Source organism: Nannobrachium achirus, assembly GCF_963921795.1.
Source record: "Nannobrachium achirus genome assembly, chromosome: 1".
Lineage (NCBI taxonomy): Eukaryota > Metazoa > Chordata > Actinopteri > Myctophiformes > Myctophidae > Nannobrachium > Nannobrachium achirus.
In genome coordinates this window covers 79,726,366-79,752,099 of record NC_137810.1, presented here as the reverse complement: position 1 = coordinate 79,752,099, position 25,734 = coordinate 79,726,366, and the positions used below count along the sequence as shown (strand labels likewise).

The 25,734-nt window shown below is 39.7% G+C and overlaps 1 protein-coding gene across 1 annotated transcript; it reads left to right on the top strand.

Moving 5' to 3' along the window:
- The first annotated feature begins 1,484 nt into the window (after positions 1-1,484).
- On the top strand, positions 1,485-25,713 carry hyi (hydroxypyruvate isomerase). Its single transcript, XM_080721583.1, has 8 exons — positions 1,485-1,830; positions 3,935-4,046; positions 10,384-10,498; positions 10,912-10,990; positions 13,320-13,369; positions 15,717-15,786; positions 20,165-20,299; positions 24,753-25,713. The coding sequence occupies exons 1-8, from the start codon at positions 1,623-1,625 to the stop codon at positions 24,806-24,808; spliced, it is 825 nt and encodes a 274-aa protein (XP_080577709.1). The 5' UTR covers positions 1,485-1,622; the 3' UTR covers positions 24,809-25,713.
- Positions 25,714-25,734: the final 21 nt, after the last annotated feature.

The window sequence follows — 25,734 nt, the reverse complement described above, 5'->3', positions numbered from 1 at the left end:
CAGTACATTGGTCCGTGTCCTTGAGGCTCCGGTAGTGCGTAGGAGGCTCCTGTGGGCCTGCTTGCCGGCTCAGGGACCCCCTGAACGGTGGGGTGACAGGCGGGGGTCCGTAGAGACGCAGACCCCCCGGAGAAAGCGGGAACCATGGCGGCGGCATGCCGTGCGGTCCACGATTACACAACCAAGCGATCCCTACCCGTCTCAGCTAATGAAAAAACGCGGTCAACATAAATAAATATATTGATAAATGAATACATGGTGATTCTCAGGTCATAATCCGAGTTTTCTATTCTCTATTCAAAACACAAAAACATAATTTGGAAAATGAGTCTTTTTCCTTATTTTCTTTTTACCATTCTGAATGGATTTTTGAAAAAACACAGCATTTACGTCCTGTAGCGTTCAGAACGAGAAAATGAAAAATAGACTAAATGAAAAATACAAATTAGGGCTCCAAAATGCCTTTTTCCATTTTCTCAACCTTTGATTCTGCGCCAAAAGTTAGAAATTGAAAAAATGACTCATTATTCGTTTTTCCGTTTTTTTTTTTTTTTTCAAATATTGAAAAAAGGGCCATTTTTTAATGTTTTGAATTAATTAAAAGGTGATTTAAAGGTTGAACGTTAGATACACGGATTTTAAAACCTGTCTAAGACTCAATTTTTAGCATATATTTATACAAAAAATATAGTTTTAAAAGCATGGTGTATAAGCATAAGTTTGTCCTTGAATAGAAGAATAGAATTGGCTACTTTAGTTACAAAAGGAAAATAAAGCAGATAGCAGATAGATAATAGCTTATGACTGTAGTAGCCTATATATCCTAATGGTAAAGATAAAGAAAACAATATCTACTAAATCATTTATTGTAACATGTAGCCTATAATACATGTTGTATAATTCATATATTTTTTTAAATCAACCGACACGTATAGTACCCTGTGTGTGTACAAGGGATGCAGGATAGGTGGGCACTAGGGCCATTTTGTCCAAAATGTTGCAAAATTAATTATTTGAAAAATGGTCGTAAGACAAGTATTGATTTGATGTGAACATGCACAGTAGCCTACATCACCAACGTAGCCCCTATAGCCTGTTAATTGTACAACACCATGCCAGTAAATGTGACACATTGTGAGCTTGTAGATCTACTATTTTCAAAAGAATGTTATTATTATTATAATTTTTTCATATTTTCGATTAGTAATTCCCCCCTGGCTATGTTTTTTTTTTTTTTTTTTTGTATTGATGTATTGATAACTTGTCGTTCGTGTATGTATTTGTGTTGTACTGTACTGTACTGTATTGTCTGGTTTGTATTGTCTTCTGCACAGTGAGTACTGAATAGTGAGCAGCTGAAAACGACAGCAACAACGGTTCATGTAACCCTCGCAGTGTATTGGTCAGTTAGAGATCACGTGACGAGGAACAGGAAAAGGAGTACGGGGCAGTCGACCAGATTAAATAGGAACACACATCGGGTGTAACCATTGTAGTGGTTGAGTTCACGTCGAGAGAGAAAAGCAAAGCCAGTAAACCGGAGAAGCTTTGTGTCAGTCCTTGTTTAAATAAACTAATTCAAGTGAGGACGAGTTATAGGCTCACAACAGTATAAATAAAACATGTCTGCTCCTCCTGCATTGAAGTTCAGCGCCAACATCTCCTGGCTGTTCACGGAGCTGCCGCAGCTGGCGGAGCGGGTGCGCGCGGCCGCCGCGCGAGGCTTCCCGGCCGTGGAGTGCGCGTGGCCGTACGACGCGGACGTGCACGAGTTGCGGCGCGCGCGAGACGAGAGCGGCGTGGAGGTGGTGCTCATCAACACGCCCCCTGGTAAACGATAAGCTGCACGCACTGCGCGCGCGCACACACACACACACACACACACACACACACACACACACACACACACACACACACACACACACACACACACACACGCACAGATAGGCTACATCATGTAGCCAGTGTTGGAAAAAGTATGTTTTACTTAAAGGAGCTTTTCAGCTATAGTCAACTTTTTGCTTCATATGTGTTTCTATTCAAAAATGTCCACAAAAAGTAAATAATGTTAAAATAATCATTTTGGCCATTGTCAGGCTGGCACTTTGTTTACATCCCTTATCAATCCATATAAAAGAATAGAAGAGGGATGTAAACAAAATCAGTCTTAAGGCTCATTCCCACCGGCAGCGATAACGATGACGATAGCCATAAAATATCACAGCGATAATTATGCCTTCACATTGATGTCCGATAAAGTTATCGGACATCAATGTGAAGATGCGTCAATTAACAACAGCCGCTCGCTCAGTGCGCATCGCGAGCTGTTTGTCAGAGACCCAGTTCCATATCACTGTGATCTTAACCACATCGTTGTTGATCCTAACGATGTAGTTGTCGGCTATCGTTGTCTTTATCGGTGTTGGGTGGATGCTGCCGATCCACTTCAATTGAAAACCCACTTTTTTAAATCGTTATCGTCATCGTTATCGCTGCCGGTGGAAATGAGCCTTTACAATGGCCAAAATTATTATTTTATCATTATTTCAAACATGGATGGAAAACCATAGTCTGGGAGCTCGGAACTACCTTTACTTTTTGAAAAAAAAAAAAAAAAAAATAGTTTCGAGTGTTTTCCAACTTGATGTGGAGGCGTCCCGGGCCATCGCTGCGCCACCTTTATAGGACCTCATCTGGGAGCAGAACAGTATGCAGCGACGGGTGAGGTTCTATATGGGGCTAGACATGGCGGCAGGGGCGGAGAAGTTTAAATATTTCAAATGGGTGCCCGTCTTTGACCCCGCCCCTTTTTGTTTCAATCACCATGATATGCGTTTTGTGAAAATATGGCCCAATGTATGTTATATTTGATGTTATAGCAGGGCATGCTGTAGGAGGGGCTTGTGATCATAGGCTTGTGATGATTCTTCTTCGTCAAGACAATGTCCCAAGAATCCCTGCGGTTGCACGTGACCGTTGGCAGTCAATAGCATTCGAGATGGTATCTTTTCTACCAAATGAATGTTGATTTCTACAATGATGGCGGCACCCATACAAGGGCCAAAAAAAGCTTCATTTGTGCAGCATAGAAACCAATGGCTTTCCACCGTCCATATTTTTTTACAGTCTATGTATGTTATGAACACATTTGTTTGGCACTGCATTGACAACTGACAAGTTGGTGCTTTAAGTATTGCTATTTGTGTTGTGACACTTATGAGCATTGACTGTTTTTGACACTTCGTGTACACAGTAGTACTTCTTTCTTTTCATAGTTATCTGTAACTTTATAAACCTTAAACTGCTGTGTTGCTTCTGGTTGACTTAATTCTCCCCTTGGGATAATAAAGGTATCTATCTAAGGTTGAAATGGTTAATGTATGTATGATTGATTGATTGATTGATTGATTGATTGATTGATTGATTGGAGTATTCATTAGAAGTTTGCATAGGAACAGGTACAGTTTCATGACAGTACAGTTCACTCTTAACACGTTTGCTAACTTGTGACCCAGGTCTTTCTCCCAAGGTTGGCAGGTCTGGACCCCCATCTCACAATAATTTGTGACAGGGACCCCCATACTAGATTTATGTAACCCTCTAAGACCCAAAAATAGAAATACTTGAAATATATATATATTTTTTTTAAATCAGATGGTGTTGTAGGAGTCCTAATCGGAGGAAAATGTAATGTATTTTTTTTTTCTTCAAAAACATCTTTTTGTAAGGTTTTATAGCCATACATCATGCTCTAATTTACATATGGGGGGTATTTTTCACAATAATAACATGTACATGTTCTAGACATTCTAATGATAAAATACAAATGTTGTAATATTACAACAGTGGGTCCTAGAGTGTTAATTGTTCTTTTAATAGATCTACAAGCTCACACTGTGTCACTGTGAGTAGCTGTTCCATCACTGTGTTGCAGGAGACGTGCAGGCAGGTGAACTGGGCCTGGGAGCAGTTCCAGGTAGAGAGAGTGACTTCAGACAGGGAGTACATCTGGCACTGCAGTATGCTAGAGCCCTGGACTGTAAGAGGTACTACAAACTACCTGACCCACTAACCAGCTACCTAACTACCTACTGTAACTAACTAGGGCATTCACGAATAGTGATTTTTAGTATTCACATTTTTCGACCTCAACGTATTTGAATAGTCGAATACTCGACAGGACTGGCCAAACTGTCAAATATTAAGTAAGCAAGAGGCGAACATTGTGAAAATAGCCGATCTACATGCTCACAACGCCTCGCAACGCGAGGCGTTGTGAGCATGTAGATCGGCTATTATAACAATATTTATCTGTGGAACCGAGTCACATTAATACTTACAATCCGAGGCGTTGTGAGCATGTAGATCGGCTATTATCACAATATTTATCTGTGGAACCGAGTCACATTAATACCTACAATCCCAAGTGCTTGTCAGGGTGGGGGTCCCCAGTTATATGTTTATTAGGGGTGTAACGATAGATTTTAATAGTGATTCGATACATATCACGATACATGGTTGACGATACGATACATGGACGATATTGGTTCATTCATGGTGATACGATACGATTCGATTCAATTAATTAAAATCGATATAGTAACTATTTAGCAAAGAAATTAAATCTGTATGAAAGGTGTGGATAGTGCAGGTTTTTAAGGGAAACATGTATTATTATGGATATAAATAAGTAAACACAGTATTTATCTGGCAAATACATTAAGGTGAAGGTACACTGAAGGTACACAGCCATTATATTTGAACACATATGGACAAACCTGCACCTTGACATGACAGAGATTACACACATTTATCGATAGACCAGTGTAGTTATATGGAAAGGAAAAGTAATTAAACCCCTCTTTTTATTTTTTTCTTCTTAAAAATGCTAAATACAATGCACAAGTAGGTAGTATCGATACAATCGATTCTTTGCACTGCCGATTCGATACGATACAAAATAAAACGATACGATTCGATTTTAGCTGTTTTCATTTCGATATACTTCGATTTTTTAAGTTAAAAACGATATTTCGATAGAGTTACTTTATCGTTACACCCCTAATGTTTATTTTGGGGGTCACGAGTTGTGTGGAAATAGAAAAAAAGTTCCCCCTCTTCTGTGTTGCCTAGAACTGGAGGTTTGTATTGTAAAGTACAACTTGATGACATCACACATTGTACTTTACAATACAAACCCCAAAATCAATCCTCCAGTTCTAGGCAACACAAAAGGGGGGGAACTTTTTTTCTATTTCCACACAACTCCTCTAACTTATATTAATGACACTGTTCAATATTGAAAATGGGTGGTCTTCTCCTTTAAAGCAGATTAATCTTTTGCATTTTTTTCCCTGTATAGTAAAGTTAATGGGACACCAACTCTAGCAGCTGATAACACCAATGTAGCTGTGTCTGAGAAAGGGTTATCATACCGAAATATACTCTACAGATATATATAGAGCTTTTCAAAAATGCATGGTAACCTTTGCCACCTTTCGGAGAGCAAAGGCCCATGGACTAAATAGGAAAAGGCTAATCTATATTTTGCCATAACCATTAGTTATGGCACAATTATGGTATTCAAAGTGTTAAGATGGTGGACTTAGAATTGGCCTCAGGTCTTAATTAATGGGTTAAACATTATTTACCTACTATCACAATTATTGCATCATAACCGTTTGTGACAATGAATCGTCAGTAAAATGCCATGATGATGACATGGGACAACCCTAGCAGTATGCTAGGGCTTTGGACTGTAAGATGTTAAGTCTATAAACAAGTGTTGTACTCCCATGATGCAACATTGCACCTTGGACTTTGGTTAGCATTGCTGTATTGATTAGACCGTGCTGGAACCTTTTCATGACCACACGCACGCACGCACACGCACACACACACACACACACACACACACACACACACACACACACACACACACACACACTCTCTCTCTCACGCATGTGCCTGCACAAAGGAAATTAACATCTTATCCTGTGTTTCTTAAACTAGGGCCCAAGGTGGAGGGGCCTTAATTATTGCGTACTTTAACTATTGAAAAATAGCAGATATACAAGCTTTCAGCGCGGCACTCAGTGCTGCACTGTGAGCTTGTATATCTGCTATTTTTGAAAAGTCGTGAAAATGTGTGAAAATCTTTGAATATATTTTACGCGAACAATTGTCAATCATATTTTGCTTCTGGGGAGTCCCTGGAACTAAACATTTTGAGATGGGGGGTCCGTGGCCAAATACATATCATTTTGGGGGTCCTTCACATGAAAAGGTTTTGAGCACCACTGACATAGAGACAGTGTTGGGTATAACGGCGTTTAAATAAACTGCGTTACATAATGTCGTTATTTTTTTCAGTAACAGGTAATCTAATTAATTACAATTTCCATTGTTACAACGCTGTTACCGTTACTGACAATGAAATGTGCTCCGTTACTATTAAGCGTCCCCAAGCTGTCTCACGATGGTTGTGTGTGTGTGTGTAAGAGAGAGAGAGAGAGAGAGAGAGAGTCGGTCTTGCAAAAAATAAATAAATACATGATTCACAGAGTTTCCTGTGATCCGTGAGTGAATCCATCTGATGTTACTCGCCAAAAACAATAGATCCACAAGCATGGTGACACATAGGGAGCCTGTTTCTGTAGATTGTCAATATTTGGCAGGCGACACCATTTCATTAATAAAGCAGATTTCCCCGATTGATTTGGCTCTAACGTTGATAAGCTGCAGCTGCTGTCTCCCAGTCACTAGGAGCTCATTAAGTTATGTTGGTACTCCGTGAGTGTTGTTGATAACAACTCTGCTGCTTGCAATCATTATAAGCATAGCATCCTTAAATCCTTATGCAGAGATTAAATGTCGATGTAGTCGGGGGCCCCAGGGCAATACAAGGACCGCTTGGTTCAGATTCTCGCAAATTCGCCAAATTTGGCACAGATGTTGTCCATAACATACTTACCGTATTTTCCGGACTATAAGGCGCACTTAAAAGCCTTTAATTTTCTCAAAAAACTACAGTGCGCCTTATAGTCCAGTGCGCCTTATATATGGATCATTCATTGACATTGACATTCCCTTTAGCACAGCTCCATCTGTTGGATGCATAACACAACGGTAGCGTCTATTATGTGCGCCTTATAGTCCGGTGCGCCTTATAAATGAAAACAGTTCGAAAATAGACCATTCATTGACAGTGCGCCTTATAGTCCGGTGCGCCTTATAGTCCGGAAAATACTGTAATCATTTTAAGATGGGTGCCAAGATGGGCACCCCATGGTACTGCCATATTGCGCAAATCCAATTGGTGTCCCATTCACTTTACATTACAGGGAAAAAAAGCAAAAAAATTATCTGCTTTAAGTAGCATATAACTGGTCAAACTATGGTGTTTTCATGATTCTGAATCCATTGCAAGCATCCGTTTTGCATAAAAAAACATTCATCGGGCTAAAACGGCCACCTCAAAAGTGTTAAAAGTGATAACTCATCACTTTTCATCACTAAACCATAGTCTTGTAGGGCAGTTTTTTAGCACAAGGAATGTTTTTTGTGCAAAACAGATGCTTGCAATGGATTCAGAATCATGAAAACCCCCTAGTTTGACCAGTTATATGCTACTTAAAGCGGATTATTTCTCTCAACCTTATGGAAATACATTTTGTTTTTAGATATTTTATTGGAATCAGACTTTATTCAGCAGTTTGTTGTACTTGTGCCTAAAATCGTCATATGGTGTGACATGAAAATAATTGTTCATAAAATGAAAATGGAGTACATCTTTCTTAAGTTACTCACTTTATCAAAGTCCTTTATCATAACTAACCAGTGATCCACTATAGTTTTTTGAAAATTAATTATATCTTTATATTTTTTTCATAATCGACACTCTGTGTGAGGCCCATGTTCATGATCTTACAACATATTTTAAATGTATTCTGTCAAAACTTTCTCTAAAATTACACAAATATTTGTGACTCTTCCTGATAATATTCTCTATGTAATCCATAAACATTTTTTTGGTTTAATCATTAATAAAGGTATGATTTTTCACTATTTGGAATGTCACACCAAATGATTTAGTGTCACACCGTATGATCATATCTTCATGTGTCAAAGCAAACTGTGTTTTAACCTACCTATTAGTGAGTACTGAACTTTACTGATTGATTAAACAATTACCCAGGATAACATGGCCTTAATATTTCTGAACAGGATATTATTGTAGGGCTTTAACATGGGATAAGAAAGAATTGTAGTAGTAGATGGATGATGAGGATGTGCACAGGAATGCTACGCACACCTAAGTCTTCTGCCGGCCCACGGCAGAAGGATCCTAAAGAGACAATAAGGCGCATAGCCACACTTGGAGCCAAGGCAACATTTTATTAACACCAATTAGTGGAAACAGAACTCAGCATTCAGGTAAATTGCTTTTTTCCGAAGTCTCCTGAACTTGAACACAGCATTTTGTGTTGAACAAATGTAATTAGGAATCATGACATTACACCACATCTCCACTAGCTAAAGAGTGCTGGGTTGCGCAACTCCGAAAATAGCTGATCTACAAGCTCTCGCAGCACAATGTGTTGAGAGCTTGTAGATCAGCTATTTTCGCAAGTTTTGTCTCGGGTCCTACCTTAACACTGTCCACTGTCCAGTCCAGTGAGTGAAAGTACAAAAGTATTAGATCAAATTAGATTATACATTTAGACTGTATTGTACATCAGCCAGTCGTATTTGGTGAGGGTAGCAAACCGGCTGCCTTGTTGCGGTTCTGCTATGCCACAGACAACCTCCTGCTCTTCGTAGAAAATGCAGTCTCGCCCCTTTGGCTCCTCTCTCCTTGCTGGGTCATTGTTTAGTTTCTCCCTGTACTTTCTCGTTCTCTCAGCACTTGTTATTTTCCAGCTGACAAAAGAAAATGGAATGTATAGTTTAAGACAAAGAGAAAATATTGTTTAGATTGAAACAATATGTTAAGGTTTCTGTGAAGGAGTTTCTGCTCTGTCTGATGAATTTGAAGTATCACTGAATGAAGCTAAATTACATTTTATGTAAAAATGTTTAAAACAAATGTTTAAAAGTACAAAAGAAACATGGAACTTTGTTATTTATTGTTATATCTGTAGTTAAATACAGTATAAATCATATGGTGTGACAATCAAGTCATATGGCGTGACAAGCAGACATGTCACACCATTATGATTAAGTGTCACACCATATTACGTTTTCTGCATTTAGGTTTACCTTGAGGCTACTATGTACACATTAGCATGCTAACAGCATGCTAGCTATAACAAAGCAACCTAGATCTACATGGAAATATGACCAAAACTTCAAATAACTTAAGCTTTTTTTAATGAAAAGGTGTCACACCAACAGACATCCAAAGTGGTGAGTTTGTCAACGTTTCAACAAGATGGCATTTCATGAAAATGTTAAAATCATAACTCACCTCAGACACCTGTCTTGCAGTTGTGCTGGGAGTGCTGAATAGCCTTACAGAAGAAGGACCTCTCTAGCCAATAGGTGTCCAAATAATTGCCTGTTTAATTTGTCCAAACTAGTGTCACACCAAATGATTTTGGTTTGGGGACAAAATGTTTTTGATCAGAAATGACTGAAAACATTATGCTTTGACTTTGAAAAGATATAGGCTCACAAATAGACATTTTTTTTAGCCTAAATTCATTTTCAAATGATTTTTAGCAATTATTTTTCTTAGTTTTATTCAAGTTCCCACTTTGAGAAACAAGGTCAGGACAGTCACACCATATGAGTTTTGCCATGTTTGGTTGAAAATTCTGAAGAAATGAGGAATGAAATGTTTTAATCTTGAGTAAAGCTTAATGTCCTGCACAATATTCAGAAGGTTTTTGACAAATATATTTTTTATTTATACATGTTTGACACCGAGGACAGCGAAAACGTTACGTCACGTCACCCACCCATAATATATTTACTTACTTATATATGTTTTACTGTACCGCAACCGGCTTGTGAAACCGTCTCCCAAAAACAATCCAAATTCTTTGAGTAATTCAGTTACTAACTCAGTTACTTTTTTGGAGAAGTAACTAGTAACTATAATTAATTACTTTTTTTAAAGTAATTTGCCCAACACTGCATAGAGACATAGGTTTTTTTCAAAAAAAGCTCAGAAGGATTTGAAATATTCAAAGACTTTTCACGTTTAAAAAAAAAAAATAGCGATCTACAAGCTTGCAGTGCGGCACTCGGTGCCGCGCTGTGAGCTTGTATATCTGCTATTTTTCAATAGTTAAAGTACCCAGGGCACATAATTTGGTGTGACACCCCTGTCGATACATGTAGTGAATTTTGACGCTAGGTTTTGTGTCGCTTGTTTAGGATCCACCTGATGGCAGGGAGGGTTCCTATTGGCTCAGACCGAAGCACTGTGGCCTCCGAGATGGAAGCTGTCTTTGTGCACAACCTCCAATATGCTGCAGACCTCCTCTCTAAGGTAAACCCTAGGGATGGGACGTTGGCGAGGTCGTTGGCGAGGGATAATCCCGACAAGGAGCAAGGAGCCATTCATTATCCCGCTTTTTACTCAGCTACTAAATAAAATTAATAATTTGACTCAAAACTAAAAACAAAACAACTTATTTCCTTGTTTACAGACGGCTGAAAGTGTTCCATAAGTGTTGCGCTGGGCGTGCCCCCCAGCACGACACGGTCGCCTTGGAAAACAAGGAAGTGCTGATTAGATAGAATCCATTTTCTGATACTACATCGTCTATTTCTCGTTTAAAATATTTAAAAAAAACATTCTTGTCAACGACAAATACACAATTAAATCGTTAATCGCGAATTTGCAATTAATCGTCATGTAAAATGTTATAATGGTGACAGCCATTGTGTTGTGTCCAACAGGACGGTGTTATAGGTTTGATTGAGCCAATCAACACGAGGATCACAGATCCCAGGTATTTCCTGGACTCTCCACATCAGGGTAAGACTTCTTACATTATAGCCATCACAGCACCTTCTAAAATATTTATTGCATTTACCAGGGGCAGTGCAAATTAATCAATTCATTGTGGTGAAATAACATAAAGATAAAACAACAGACATATCAATACAATACAAGAGAAGACTTCTCTTGTATTGTATAAGTAGACATGGTACAGAAGACAATTACAGTAAAACATGACAAATGACACCCATGATTACAAATTCGTTTTTTTCTTTAAGGCATCTACAGGTATAGGTTGAATTTGAAGGTGAGATATTACAGTCTTTGCTTAACTCGCTGAACGCCATAAACGACCTTTACGTCTTTGATCTGTAGTGCCATAAACGCACTTTACGTCTTTTTAATTAATCAAAAGTTTTAACTTTCATACCATAATTGTAATTTAAAAAAAATTGCTCTAGAAGTTAGCCGTTAGCCTCCGTGACCGGAGCGCCACGACCGATTTGACTGTAGCACCGGTGAACACAGTCCGACGGGAAAACCGGTATAACCGAACATTGGTTCCGGCCGTTTTAATGTTAATCTTAAAACGTTCGTTTATACACTTTCCGTGCTTCCCAGACGAACTATAAGTACTCAAAAAACTCGAAAAAATAACGCGGTTCTAACCTTGCCATCCATTCGGCGATCAGAGCCCTTGATAGCGATCGCCAGGGCTCTGAAGTGTTATAGCATGTTAGCAAAAAGGCCTGGCCCAAATGTAAACAACTAGGCCCGGACCAAAAAAAAAATGGACGTGTCTCTTCCTTCTTCTATTTGTCCATCAGATGGTAGGAGACCACCACCTGGTGGTTTTCAAAGGCCATTGCACTCTAGAGAACACACAGGCCCAATGACAGCATAAACATATGATGATGATCAAGACATCTTACACATGTTCTATTGAAGCCCAAATCTAATGATAGGATATATATATATAAATATAAATTTTTTCCTTTGTAAGAGGGGTAGTGTGGCTTTCGATAGAAGCATAGATTTATATATGTAATTTAAGTACAAAATATGATTTTGGCCCCCATAAAAAGGTAAAATTAAACAAAATGGATGGCATCAGTTTTGTAGATTTTTAATAAAGGGTGGCATTCAGTGAGTTTTTAAGGTTTGCACTTTATTCCTAACTTGAAGGTTGCACATTTATTAACTGAAACACACATTGGAAACAATGTATTCTTGAGAGAGAGAGAGAGAGAGAGAGAGAGAGAGAGAGAGAGAGAGAAAAAGAAAGAATTATTTTCAGGCAAAATTGAACAGCTGTAGTATACAATATACAGGCACACATAGACATCGAAGGGGGCTTGAGCCCCTGCCCTTTCACCCGTCAGTAAAAAGTTCCCTTTCCAGACCATGAATGCAGTTTCTACTATGGTGAAAGAAATGCAAATGCCCTCTTTCCATGCCATACCTGAAGGCAGCATTCAAGAGAATTGCCTTGTCCAAACTCTCCTGAACTTGAATGCAGCATCTTATGTTGAAAGAATTGCCCTCTCTGTGTAGAAGCCCATGCCGTTACACCACATCTCCACGTATTGACTTGATTATGCTTAGTTCAGTGTGGTAACAAACACCGAAAATAAATGACCTCCAAGCTCACAACGCGCCGAGCCGTGATGCGTTGTGAGCTTGGAGGTCTGCTATTTCCCTGACAGTACAGTATGATAAAAGGAAACACCTACGTCCCTCTGTGTGTTCCTAGAGCAGCTCTAGCAGGCTGCAGAAAACATTGAGAATCACTGATCTATAGACTGCACTCCTCCATTCCAGTGTTGATTTTGTCGACTAAAACTATGACGACTGTGTTTTTTTTCACTGACGAAAACTAAATAAAAATGTAATAAAAACTAAACTATGATGACTAAAACTAAGACTAAATATATTGACAATTTTGTCAACAAAATAAAAACTAGACTAAAGCGTTCGGGAGGGAATAGTGGAGAAGACAGTCATTTTATGTTTGGTTGCTCTCAGGTGTTGCATGCTGAAAATAGCAGATCTACAAGCTCACAACGCGTTGCGCTGCGGCGCGTTGTGAGCTTGTAGATCGGCTATTTTCAGCACGCAACCAAGTGTAAAATCAGTCATTACGATGCAATCAAGGCCTGCCAAAATACATCTTATGATATTTAGTCGACTAAAATTTTACTAAAACTAAAACTGTTCGGGTGACTAAATTATGACTAAAACTAAAAGACATTTGATTCAAAAGACTATGACTATAACTAAAAACAAAATGTGCTGTCAAAAACAACACTGCTCCATTCATGCATCTTATCAGTGAAAGATGATCAGACTTTGTGTTTCCCTCTAGCCGCTGCGATCCTGGAGAAGGTTGGGAAGGATAATATCAAGCTGCAAATGGTTTGTTGTTTTTTTATTCATGGTTAACCACTTACACCCCTCTAGACTAGGGGTCTTCAACAGGGGGTCCGGGACCCCTCGGGGCCCTCAGAATTACTAGAATTCTTTGTGTGATAGGATTACTATTTTAAGGATAACTTGAGTCAAACATAGACGATCTACTCCCCCTTCCCTCAATGATCATCGATGACCATACATGAAGCTAGATAGCATTTATTTTAGGTTTTTACTAATTAGGTGCACGGTCTACCTATGTTATTGTTTTTCTAGATTGATATTCCTATGCATTTGTTATATTGTTAAATTGTTGTTAATGTACTGACATATTATCTTGTGCTTATTATAGTTATGTGTATTACCTGCTTTTGTAAATCGCTTTGGATTAAAAGCGTCTGCTAAATGCCTAACCTGTCTATTTTCGGCAAAAAGAGAAGTACAGAATGAAATGTCACATTTTCTAACCATTGACGTTTTAAGTGGATAAATGTCTGGAAATGCAAACTAATGGGATAGTTAACCCCCAAATTACATCAATTGCTCACCCCATGCAGACTTGAATTCATGGATTTTTTTTTCTTCTTTTTTTTGTCGCAATCTTAAACCAATAATCTGAGGAGACTCTTGGCCTAAAGCAAGCTTGCCTTAAAACTAGAGGCAGTCTTCTATAGGGAATGAATTGGACGCTGCCCTTCCCCCCTCCTCCACCAAGGGCAAGCACAGGGAGTGCTTTAACTGTGTGCATGAGGCCATAGGGAACGATTGAGGCACTTTGTGTCCCCTTAGGCCAGTGGTTCTCAACCTTTTCAGGCTGCATTAACATAATCTAACAGTGTTCCTCAACCACTGTGCCTGGGGACCTTTGGTGTGCCCCTGAGAAGGGTCAAGTGTGCCCCTTGAAACTGCTTGAAAGCCAGTATTGTATTTATCATTTTAAAAATGATTTAAACTAGTGAAAACAGCCGATCTACAAGCACACAACGTGTGTGCTTGTAGATCTGCTGTTTTCACTCCTGTTGTGCGACAGCCTTGTAAGATGAAGCAGGGCAGTGTAGGCCCACGTGAGACTCACTCGTGGACTCTGATTGGTGTCTTCTGCCCACGTGAGAGTCTAGTGGACTCTGATTGGTCCGTGAAAACTGTCATGGCGGAGTCAGACTCGACTCGTATTATTTTAATAAACTATACAATAGTGCCGTTTCATCACGTTTTAATACCATTTTGCACTAACGTAAACATGCAGTCATATAATATGTTATGAGAAATAACATATTTTTGCAATGTCACGCCACGTCGCCGTCGCGTGTGTGTGTGTGTATGTGTGTGTGAGTGTGTGACGTGACGTCAATAGGCTTTAGCCCGCCCCCGCTGAAATAGAATGTCTGCTCGAAATCTCAGACTCTCTCCCCCACGCGTAGTGTGGTGTGTTGAGTCTGGCGCTGTTGCAGTCAGGCAAGGTCAGGACCCCATAGGGGGGCCCCAAATTATTTTGGGGGGTCCCCAGATGATTAACTTAATGTGCAACATTGTTTTCTCACTCAACGGTAAACAAACCAGCATAAGTTTTTAGTGTATGGAGGCTATCTGCACATTTCTAAAGTGACAATTTAAGGAATTCTTAATACCTCTAAAATTACAAATTAAACATTGGCCAAATTGTCAAATATTAGAGGCAGAGTTTGTGAAAATAGCCGCTACATGCTCACAACGCCTCGCAGCGCCCACTAACTAGCATCAATATTCTGTGGGGTCAAGAGGTTTGGTGTTGAGGAGCGAAAAAAAGAGCAAATATGAGGGTTTAAGTTGCTAAATGTCAGAAAACCCACATTAACATGAATCCTGCATAGAAAACAATGCTGTGTAATGATTTAAATCTAAATCTACAAGCTCACAATGCTCACAATGAGTACCCGTAATTGCCGGACTATAAGCTGCGGCTTTTTTCCCATGTTTTGAACCCTGCAGCTTATACAAAGGTGCGGCTTATATAGAGATTTTTACAGCTAATGGCCAGTTAGTTAGTTTTACAATGGTCTTTAACAAGGATTTATATATAGATTTTTACAGCTAACGGCCACCAGGGGCGCTCTAGCGAGAAGCAGGAAGGACACCTGCGGCTTATAGTCAGGTGCGGCTTGTATTATGTAAACATTTGTTTTTTGTTCTAAATTTAGCTGGTGCGGCTTATATTCAGGTGCGGCTTATAGTCCAACAATTACAGTAATTAATATTGTTGGTACTTTAAGCACATTTTGATACGTTTGTACTATTACTCAAGTAAATGTTGAATTCTGGACTTTTACTTCTACTTTTTCCATTATTAACAACCGATCTTTTGTGTTGATGTCAGGATGTGTTCCACTGGCAGATAATGGATGGAAACCTGACACAAAACATCCAGAAGTATCTCCCTTTGATATGTGAGTACTGGGATACAATCAGTGGCGTCAGTTCAGAAAAAGGTAAGGTATGGCAACATGACTGGTGTCTTGCACGTGCGCCTTTGCAAGACACCAGTCATGTTGCCATACCTTAGCAACAGGCATGATACATTTATTTTAAGAAGTACAATTATTTTCCCCGTTTCTACGCCTGTCGGCTGGATATGGCAGCCTGGAACGGTTGTTGATCAGTGCAGCAAACTTGGCATGTTAGTAAACGTGCCACAATTCACCCTTTGTCAAGTCCCGCCCATTGTCCTGCCCCTCTCCACACCCATTGGTTGCTGTGTCTTGGAGGGACATTCAGTGGGACATTCCATCCACTGCCATGTTAATTCAGTTGCTTCATATTGTTATTCTGTGGGCTCAATTCTAATTTCAAACTTTGTTTCAGTCAATTGGAGCTGCTCAGTGGCAGCATAGTGAATCAGCATCCTTTTAAATGTTTTTATTTCTCAAAAAATTATGTTTTAGCTAATTCAACATAAAAAAGGCGGAACCAGGGCGGGACAAGGCAGATAGAGCCTGCTGGTTGGTCAGTCAGGGACCAACCAGGAGCCTAACAAAGGGTGAATTAACAATAATGCATTGCACCTGTGCAGATGGGAGAAAATACAAGTGTGGAGTAATTATTTTACTCTAATTTAACAACATAATAACCAGCACAGATAGACTAAGAGACATTCATGGATTTATATTTAAAAGTAATTTTTATTTTCCCCCCTGGACCCAGGGTATGGCAGCTGCACACCCCTGCCATACCCAATTGACGCCCCTGGATACAATGCTGATGTTTCCCAGAAGCTTGCGTAATGTTGGGAATGACGTCATGCGTACGGTAATGACCAGACTGAGTCACTAGGCCAGTGGTGCTCAACCCTTTCAGGCTTTAACAATAATTATAAAATAATCGTATTTGAACGGCCGCGTCATTGCCATTGCCGGGAAGGGGCGTCACAAGGGGGGCTGGAGGGGACTGAGTTACTAGGGCCCAAGGTGGAGGAGCCTTAATTATTTTATGTTTTAACTATTGACAAATAGCAGATATACCACACATATATCACAGCACCGCACTGCGAGCTTGTAGATCTGCTCTTTTTGGAAAGTAGTGAAAGTTTGTGCAAATCTTTGAATATACATGTATTTTTTAAGCGAAAATTTGTAACTCAAATTTTGCTTCTGGGGCGTCCGTGGAACTAAATATTTTGAGATGGGGGTCCATGGCCAAATACATATCATTTTGGGGGTCCTTCACATGAAAAGGTTTGAGCACCACTGACGTATAAACATAGAAGGATTGATAAATATTCAAAGACTTGCACACATTTTGACGATTTTTCAAAAATAGCAGATCTACAAGGAGCTTGTAGATCTGCTATTTTTGAAAAATCGTACCCAGGGCCCAGAATTTGGTGCGACACCCCTGTTGGCGGGGCATTTCTCTGACGTTGCGTTGGTCTGACTCGCCACATTATTAACCCTATCTAATAGATAGTATCTGTCCATAGCCTTACACCTGATGACTTTTGAAAAGATTTTGGACAGGTTTGGAAATATTTTTAAAAGGCTACCCTCTCACGCTATACAATTTGGAAAAAAATACTTTCCAAAGACTATAGTGGCGTTTCCATAAAGCCTCTTAATGCGCATTTAAGGCTTATTCGCAAAATCCTTTTATGGAAACACTTCAAAATGCGAATAAACTTTCATTATCCGCAAAAACTTTTATCCGCTTGGAGGAGGTGGATTTTGAGGCTTTATCGAATAAACCAAATGCGCATTTGTGAATGGAAACGGGTCAGACAATATATGCCTCGGCTCGGGGACGCCGCCGCCTGCACTTTCTCCGTAGCGGTGCGTCTCGACCGGCTCTGGGTCAGGATGAGTGTGCTGTGTGCAGCGGGTCACAGCAGGTAAGAGCTCTGTGCACTGTGTGCAAGCCTGCGGGAAGTATTTACAGCACGTCGGTCAGACGGACCCAGGCAGGATCTCCCAAGAATCGCATTTCATCAGTTTAATGGAAACAGGCTAAATTTGCTTTGTCTTAATAGACATTTCTGATAATTCGCTTCCCTATAATTTGAATATGTTTATGGAAACATGGCTTATGATGATTTTTCAAAGATTTCAGTTGTTAGAAGTGAGATGCCTCTAAAGATTTTGTAAAGACTGGTTCAACATTCCCTTTTATTTGTTGGAATAGGCACATGCACGCACACACACACACACACACACACACACACACACACACACACACACACACACACACACACACACACACACACTGGTGTAAAGTAACTAAGTATATTTACTTAAGTACAATTGAGGTATTTGTATACTTTACTTGAGGATTTCCAGTTTTCAGTGCTTTTACTTAGTCCACTACATCTGAGGAAAATATTGTATTTTTACTCCACTACCTTTATTTGAAAACTTTAGTTACTTTGCAGATATAAATTATTATAAAACATTAACCACCAACAGTCCTATTGGGCTAAATGAAAATAGCCGATCTACAAGCTCACAACGCGTCGCAACGCAGTATTGCAGTATTGATACTTTTACTTAAACATGTGAGTAGGCCTACTTTTTCCACCACTGCACACACACGAGCTCCGCCCTCCACCCTCAGCCCTCTCTCACTCTCTCCTCTCCATAGTCTAGCCGGTGCCGATTGTCCTATCAACTTATTATCAACTTCGAATGTTTGGAAAAATGTACTTTATGATACACAGTGAAATGAAGGGCTGTCGTGTCAGCAACGCTCCTGCTATAGCCGCACCAACAGCTACTATAGCGGTGACCAGGCTGGCAGCTCAGCGTCTTGGGGAATGAATGGCTTTTGGCTCTATCCGTTTTGGTTGTTACGTCATTGTACTCATACTCATTCAGACTCAGCCCCGATTTGTGAAAATATCAAACCAGTTTGATATTCTCGTGACAGAATCTGGGTCTCAATTCGGGGTAAAATTTGGGTCGGACCATCACCTCACACTTAAGCCTGCGAGTCGACTTTCAGAACGACTTCCTCACTAGGAGACTCTGCCGATCGACTTTAATCGACTTTTATATAAAAAGCATTTTTTTTAAAGCATTTATTCAGGTATTTTGACAGAGCAAATGGGTTCCCTTACCTTCAGCTGGTTATAACGAGAGACCGTGAAAAAAAAGGATACGATGATGACGTCACCGCTAAACCAGGCCTCGTCTGTTTACAATAGCGTCTGCTAGCCGTTTAGCTCAATACAAACCATCGTCCATTACGCAGCTTCACTAGGTCGGATTTTGATTCAGAAATTTTGTGCGTGGCGTCTGTATACGATCCGTTGCCCAGACCGATGGTGGTTAGACGATCAAGCACGAATTGAGCAGTAATGAGCACAAATGGCGCCGTTGACTATAGCCGTGTCTACCATTGTGAATCAATGGAGCGACGTCACCTATCCATCCTTCAAACATGGTTTCTTCTGAAAGTTGTAGTGTTACAATGGCGCGCTCTAGTGGTCTTTTTGGTGGTGGTTTATTATCAGGGCTTTGAAAACAATGAAATTATACCCTATCATGTTAATAAAATATAGCTATTTCCCGGCAGTTTTAGCGCACATCCATATTTTAAGTTCGCAGGGAATGGGTTAACGATTGAGTACATTTTAAATCATTGAATCAAATCGTATCGTATCACCATGAATGAACTAATATCGTATGTATTGTATGATCGTCAACCATGTATCATGATGCATATCCTATCGCTGTTAAATGTATTGCTACACCCCTAATGTCTATGCATTGATGTATTACCTTGTGTGCTGTCCTTGCTTATTGCAAATGGCTCGACCGGGTACACATTATTGCATATTATTATTTTATGCTTTATGCTTTAACTATTGAAAAATAGCAGATATACAAGCTCACAGCGCTGCCAGCTTGTAGATCTGCTATTTTTGAAAAATCATGAAAGTTTGAATTTTGACCCGATTCTATAAGTGTCTTTTGAATCCTTCTTGTCTTTTGAAGGTTTTTTTTTTTTTTTTTTTTTTACTATGTTTCTATGTCAGTGGTTCTCAAACTTTTTCATGTGAAGGACCCCCAAAATGATATGTATTTGGCCACTGACCCCCCCCCCCCAAAATATTTAGTTCCAGGGACCACCCAGAAGCAAAATTTGAGTTACAAACGTTTGCTTTAAAAAATACATATATTCAAAGATTTGCACACATGTTCACACCTTTTTTGCCGCGCTGCGAGCTTGTAGGTCTGCTATTTTTCAATATTTAAAGCATTCAACAATTCTAGGCCCAAATGGCTGAAGAGCGTCTGCTAAATGCCTACATTGTAAACTGGCTTCTTGCGTTTCCAGCTCACGTCCAGGTGGCTCAGGTTCCGGGGCGCAACGAGCCAGACAGCGCGGGAGAGGTGAACTTCTCCTATGTGTTCAACACGCTGCAGCGGTGCGGATACCAGGGCTACGTTGGCTGTGAATACAAGCCTCTGGGTTAGTGCAATAATCCCTCTACAGCAGGGGGCTTCAACGTTTTCAGGCCAAGGACCCCTTAGTTGAGAGAGAGATGAAGCAGGGACCCCCACAACCTGTTCATAGATTCCATATAGTTTCATTGTTTGACAGCACAATCATCAGCGTATTTTGGATTCATGTCAATTTGTGTTTTCAAATATTTAACCACTTGAACTGTCAATACTTGACCTTTCACTCTGTCTGCTCTTTCCCCCCTCTACACCAAACCTCTTTGCCAAAAATAGCCGATCTACAAGCTCACAACGCCGCTGCGAGGCGTTGTGAGCTTGTAGATTGGCTATTTTTGGCTAAAGTTCTCAGAATATGGACACTAGGGTTCAAGTGGTTAATATAAAAAAGGAGAAAAAAAAAGTTTCTATCACTCAAAGATTTGGAGGACCCCCTGTAGTAACTCTGGGGACCCCCCGTTGAAGACCCCTGCTCTATAGCAGTGGTTCTCAACCTGTGGGCCGGGACCCCAGGGCAGTCCCCAAATTATTTTTGGGGTCCCTAGATGATTAGCTTACATGTTTTCACTCTCAAACAGACCAACATAAAGTTTGAGTGTATAGGTGCATGCACATTTCTAGTCACAATTTAAAGGACAACTTTAGTTTTTTACAACAAGGGTTCATACTTTAGATTGTAATTAAAGAATATAAAAGATGAGTGTTGAATCAATTTCATTTACTTCTTTCTATTGTTTTAGTGATTTTTATTTCAGTGGTGGCATGCGTACAAGTGGCTAAATATGTCATTTTACACAGAATAAGCCCATTCCCAAGATACAACGCAACCTTTCATGGTTGGATGTGACTTATGTATGGGCATAACATATATTCTATGTTGTGATGTCATGGAAACCACTCAAAAATAATCCCTTTTATGCCCATATACTGTATGGAGATCCCTGATGTCATCAATATTAAGCCCATATCTAACAGGACTCCATATGGGAATGCCCATATATGGAGAAAGTACCTCTAAAATAACAAATTAAACATTGGCCAAATTGTCAAATAGTAGAGGCAGCAATTGTGAAAACAGCAGATCTACATGCTCACAGCGCCTCACAACGCGAGGCATTGTGAGCATGTAGATCGGCTATTTTCACAATAGAACACAATATCAGTGCTCGTCAGGGTGCGGGGGATCTCCAGGTAAAATATGATTATTTTGGGGGTCACGGGCTGAAAAGGTTGAGAACCACTCCTCTCTATAGACAACATTCCTGGCCGATTGCAGGAGGGACGCCCCGCCCCCAAGTCGAAAGGGAACTTCCGGGTTCTCTCTGTCAGGCATGCATATAAACGTGTTGCCAAGTCAATTTATTTACCTAAACTATCTTGTTTTTTTGCTTATTTATATTGCAAGAGTTGGCTTGTTTGGCTTATTTCTCTCACAAATTTTGGCAACACTGCCCAGCGCTGCAGTAAAAGATTATGACAATGAACTGAAAGGGTTAAACCAACGGAGTTTTTTTTTCCAGCTGTCAGATGGTGCGGTGACTGCGGTCATGGTCTCTTGATATGCAAGCGCACCGCTATCTTCGATGTTTTTATTCTATCTACACCAGTTAATAGTATTGATGACATCCTTAACATATCCTAAACTCAGCAAACTCCCCAGAGAAGCAGCACGACTCACAACAACAACAACAACAACAAGGTAAAACTCTCATGCTAGCTAATTAGCCTTGTTAGCTACGATCTTTTACTGTATGGGGACTACTCTTGTTACAACTAAGTACAAGTTATTTTCACTTGTGACAACACAACATTGATTATAATTGAAATACAAGCTCTTCGCTGTTGTGTTGTATCTGTGAATGCAATTGTTTTCTGTCTTTCAGACCTGTACTGTACGTCCAGGACCAATGAAGCCAGATGTGAGGGTCTCCTCATCATATTTATTGCAATAAAATATTTATACACACTTTTCTTTGACTTGTCCATGCCTTTTTTTTTTAACTGTTGAGGGTTTCAAATGTTGTACTGTATATTGTGTTATTGAGATAAGGAATGTTCCCAATGATGCTTTGAAGGAATGCTTTTAAACACTTGTCATTTTCAATTAATCCAGTTTGTTTTTGTATCTATTAAAGCCAAATGTATTCATTGTTTTGACGTGACAGTTTAGGATTTAATGATTAAATGAGCATTAAATATGAATGGATATTTATATTGCCTTGATTAGGATTAAATCGATGATTTACAGTGATATAGTGAAATGAACACAGCATAGGATGCACATAATAGGTGGGCTAATGTGTATTATGTCTATTCTGGAGTGGGTTGAGTTGTTGACAGGCCTATTTGTAAAAACATTAATGCATATCACACAACACAAGCCAACTGTGACTTCATCCCAGAACAGAGGAGAATGGAGATGACAACGTTTGACATGATCAACCAGCGTTCTGAAGGGAAAAGGTTTGCTAGCTAGAAATCATACAACATTCGCTTCCATGAAATACTGATTAGGTTCAATGCTTGCTTTCAAATACACAAATCTGTTTATTTGTAGGCCTATATCAGTTCAATTCAAAGGAGCTTTATTGGCATGAGAAGACATGTTTATATTGCCAAAGCAAGTGTCAAATAAAATAAAAACAGTTTAAAATGGTGAACATATAATATGACATGCAGTTGGAGGGAGTACAGCATTGTGTAAAAAGCTATGTCGCATTGTGACATTTTATATATATATATACAGGGTATAAAGCTTTTGAAACAATTTAAATAGCGTTATTTTTTAAGAAGTTTGCATATGAAAAAAGGTAGTTTCATGACAGTACACTAGTACAAGGTCAACTAAAAGCATACGCCCAAGAAAGCCTATGGCAATTGTTTCAATTGAGATCTCTTTTTTTTTTCCTCCAACTCATAACATTGAATGATGGCAGAACAGGTGTGTATCGTCACAACTCATTTATTTATCAGCAGAGTGGATGAGTGTTGCCATTAAGTGACATTGTTAACATAAGTTACAAAGTAAAATTACAAAGTAAAACAATCCCGTCTCATTAGTTAAGAGGAGAATCAGATCAGATGAACGTAAACAGGAAATCGCGCTACGATCAAGCCCAAAAAAGGGCTTCCGGTCGGAAGTAGGGGGCGTGGCCAGGCATGTTGTCTATAGCAGGGGTTCAACATGTTTCATCCCCAAGGACCCCCCCCCCCCCCCACACACACACACACACACACACACACATTACATATTGGATTTATGTTAAATGTGTGTTTTCAGACATTTAACCACATTTACACCAAACCTCCACCAAAAAAAAGGATTATACAAGCTCACAACCATGAGATGACAGCATTTTGTCGACTAAAACTATGACAAAAAATGTTGGGCGACTACCTGTTTTCGCTGACGAAAACGAAATAAAAACTAGGCTATGGTGACCATGGATCTCCTTTTAGTAGACCATGTACCAGTGAACTGTACCGTCGTGAAACTGTACCTTTTCCTATGCAAACTTCTAATAAAGTCTTCAATCAATTCAATCAATCAAACCAAAACTAAGAATAATATATTGACAATTTAGTCAACAAATAAAAACTAGTCTAAAATGTTAAGTCCACTGGATCTCTTCCCCACCAGTTCCTCCCCAAGTCATTTTATGTTCGGTTGCGCCCAGGTGTTAACGCTCTGAAAATAGCAGAGCTACAAGCTCACAAAGTGTTGCACTGCCACGCGTTGTGAGCCTGTAGATCTGCTATTTCCAGCATGCAGCCAAGTGTAAAATCAGGCAAAATCAACTGTAGATTTTGTCGATTTTACTAAAAATCATATATTTAGTCAACTTAAACTAGACCAAAACTAAAACATTCCAGAAGACTAAAGTTATGACTAAAACTAAATGATATTTCATTGATTAAAACTACGTCAACATTTGCTGTCAAAATGAACACTGAATGACAATATAAAGGTTGGTTTCAAACCATTCTGGATTGACCCAGTGGCGTCAGTTCAGCAAAAGCTAAGGTATGGCAACATGACTGTTGTGTCGCAAGACAACGGTCATTTAAGCCTTGTTGGCTGATTTACTGTTTCAGGGTTACAACCCTGAAACAGTGGTAAATCAGCCAACAACCCACGACCCTCAAATGGTAAATTGCTTTTCTACCACTTCTACCGAAAATGAAAGAAAACACAGTTGTAACTTGCAAGGTTATTTAGTTATACAACTGCAAAACAACAGTGGGCGGGGTCCATGAGCCAACTCAAGGTCGTTGACTGATTTACCACTGTTTTAAACCAAAAAATCCAGTATCTGAACATGTGACCACAACAAGTGGTAGAAGTTGTCATACCTTAGCAACAGGCATGATGAATTCATTTTAAGAAGTACATTTAATTTTTCCCCTGTAGCCATACCCAAATGAGGCCTCTGGATTGACCGGTATTTTTATTTCCACTCCAGGATCCACAGAGGAAGGCCTGGGTTGGCTGAAAGAACACTGGACACGCACAACGTGATGTCACAGAAGAGAGTCCATCTGGCCCCTCCCACCAGGAGCCGTTTAGCACAGGGGTCTTCAACGTTTCCATGCCAAGGACCCCTTAGTTGAGAGAGAGATGAAGCAGGGACCCCCAGGCCCCCACTACATATTGTATAAAATTGTGTTGCAGATTTTCATAGATTTAAATAGATTCATAGACTTGTTTGACAGCCCTGTCATCAGTCTACTGTATGTTGGATTTGATTTAATGTGTTTCTTCAGACATTTAACCACTTAAATCGTCGATACCGAGTCAATTTGATCTCCTCTTTTGTTTAACCTCTACACCAAACCTATTTGCCAAAAATAGCCCATCAAGCTTGTAGATCAGCTATTTTTGGCCAAGGTTCTCCCCAGAATAGGGATGTGAGGGTTCAAGTTGTTCATTTAAAATAATGATCCTATCACAAAGATTTGGACCCCTAGGGGTCCCGGACCCCCTATTGAAGACCCCTGGTTTAGCAGTTAAAGTAACACGTCAACCAATGTAAGCAGCGCTTTTTACCTGATGAATAATTGTTATTCAAATAATTATTAACGGATGAGTTCTACTGTTGATAAAAAATTAAAATAAAACACATTCCAGTTTGCATATTACAAATTTAGAGCAGGGGTCTTCAACGTTTTCAGGCCAAGGACCCCTTAGTTGAGAGAGAGATGAAGCAGGGACCCCCACAACCTTTTCATAGATTCCATGTAGTTGCAATGTCTGAAAGCACAATCTTTCATGTCAATTTGTGTTTTCAGATATTTAACCACTTGAACCGTCAATACTTAATAAACTTGACCTTTCACTCTGTACTTAGTCTGCTCTTTCTGACCTTTCACTCTGTACTTAGTCTGCTCTTTCTCCCTATCTACACCAAACCTCTTTGCCGAAAATAGCCGAACTACAAGCTCACA

Coding starts and splice junctions, on each gene's coding strand:
- hyi (XM_080721583.1), top strand. CDS start 1,623: ATGTCTGCTCCTCCTGCATTGAAGTTCAGCGCCAACATCTCCTGGCTG. Junction 1,831..3,934: donor GCTCATCAACACGCCCCCTG/GTAAACGATAAG, acceptor ACTGTGTTGCAG/GAGACGTGCAGGCAGGTGAA. Junction 20,300..24,752: donor CTGTGAATACAAGCCTCTGG/GTTAGTGCAATA, acceptor TTTCCACTCCAG/GATCCACAGAGGAAGGCCTG.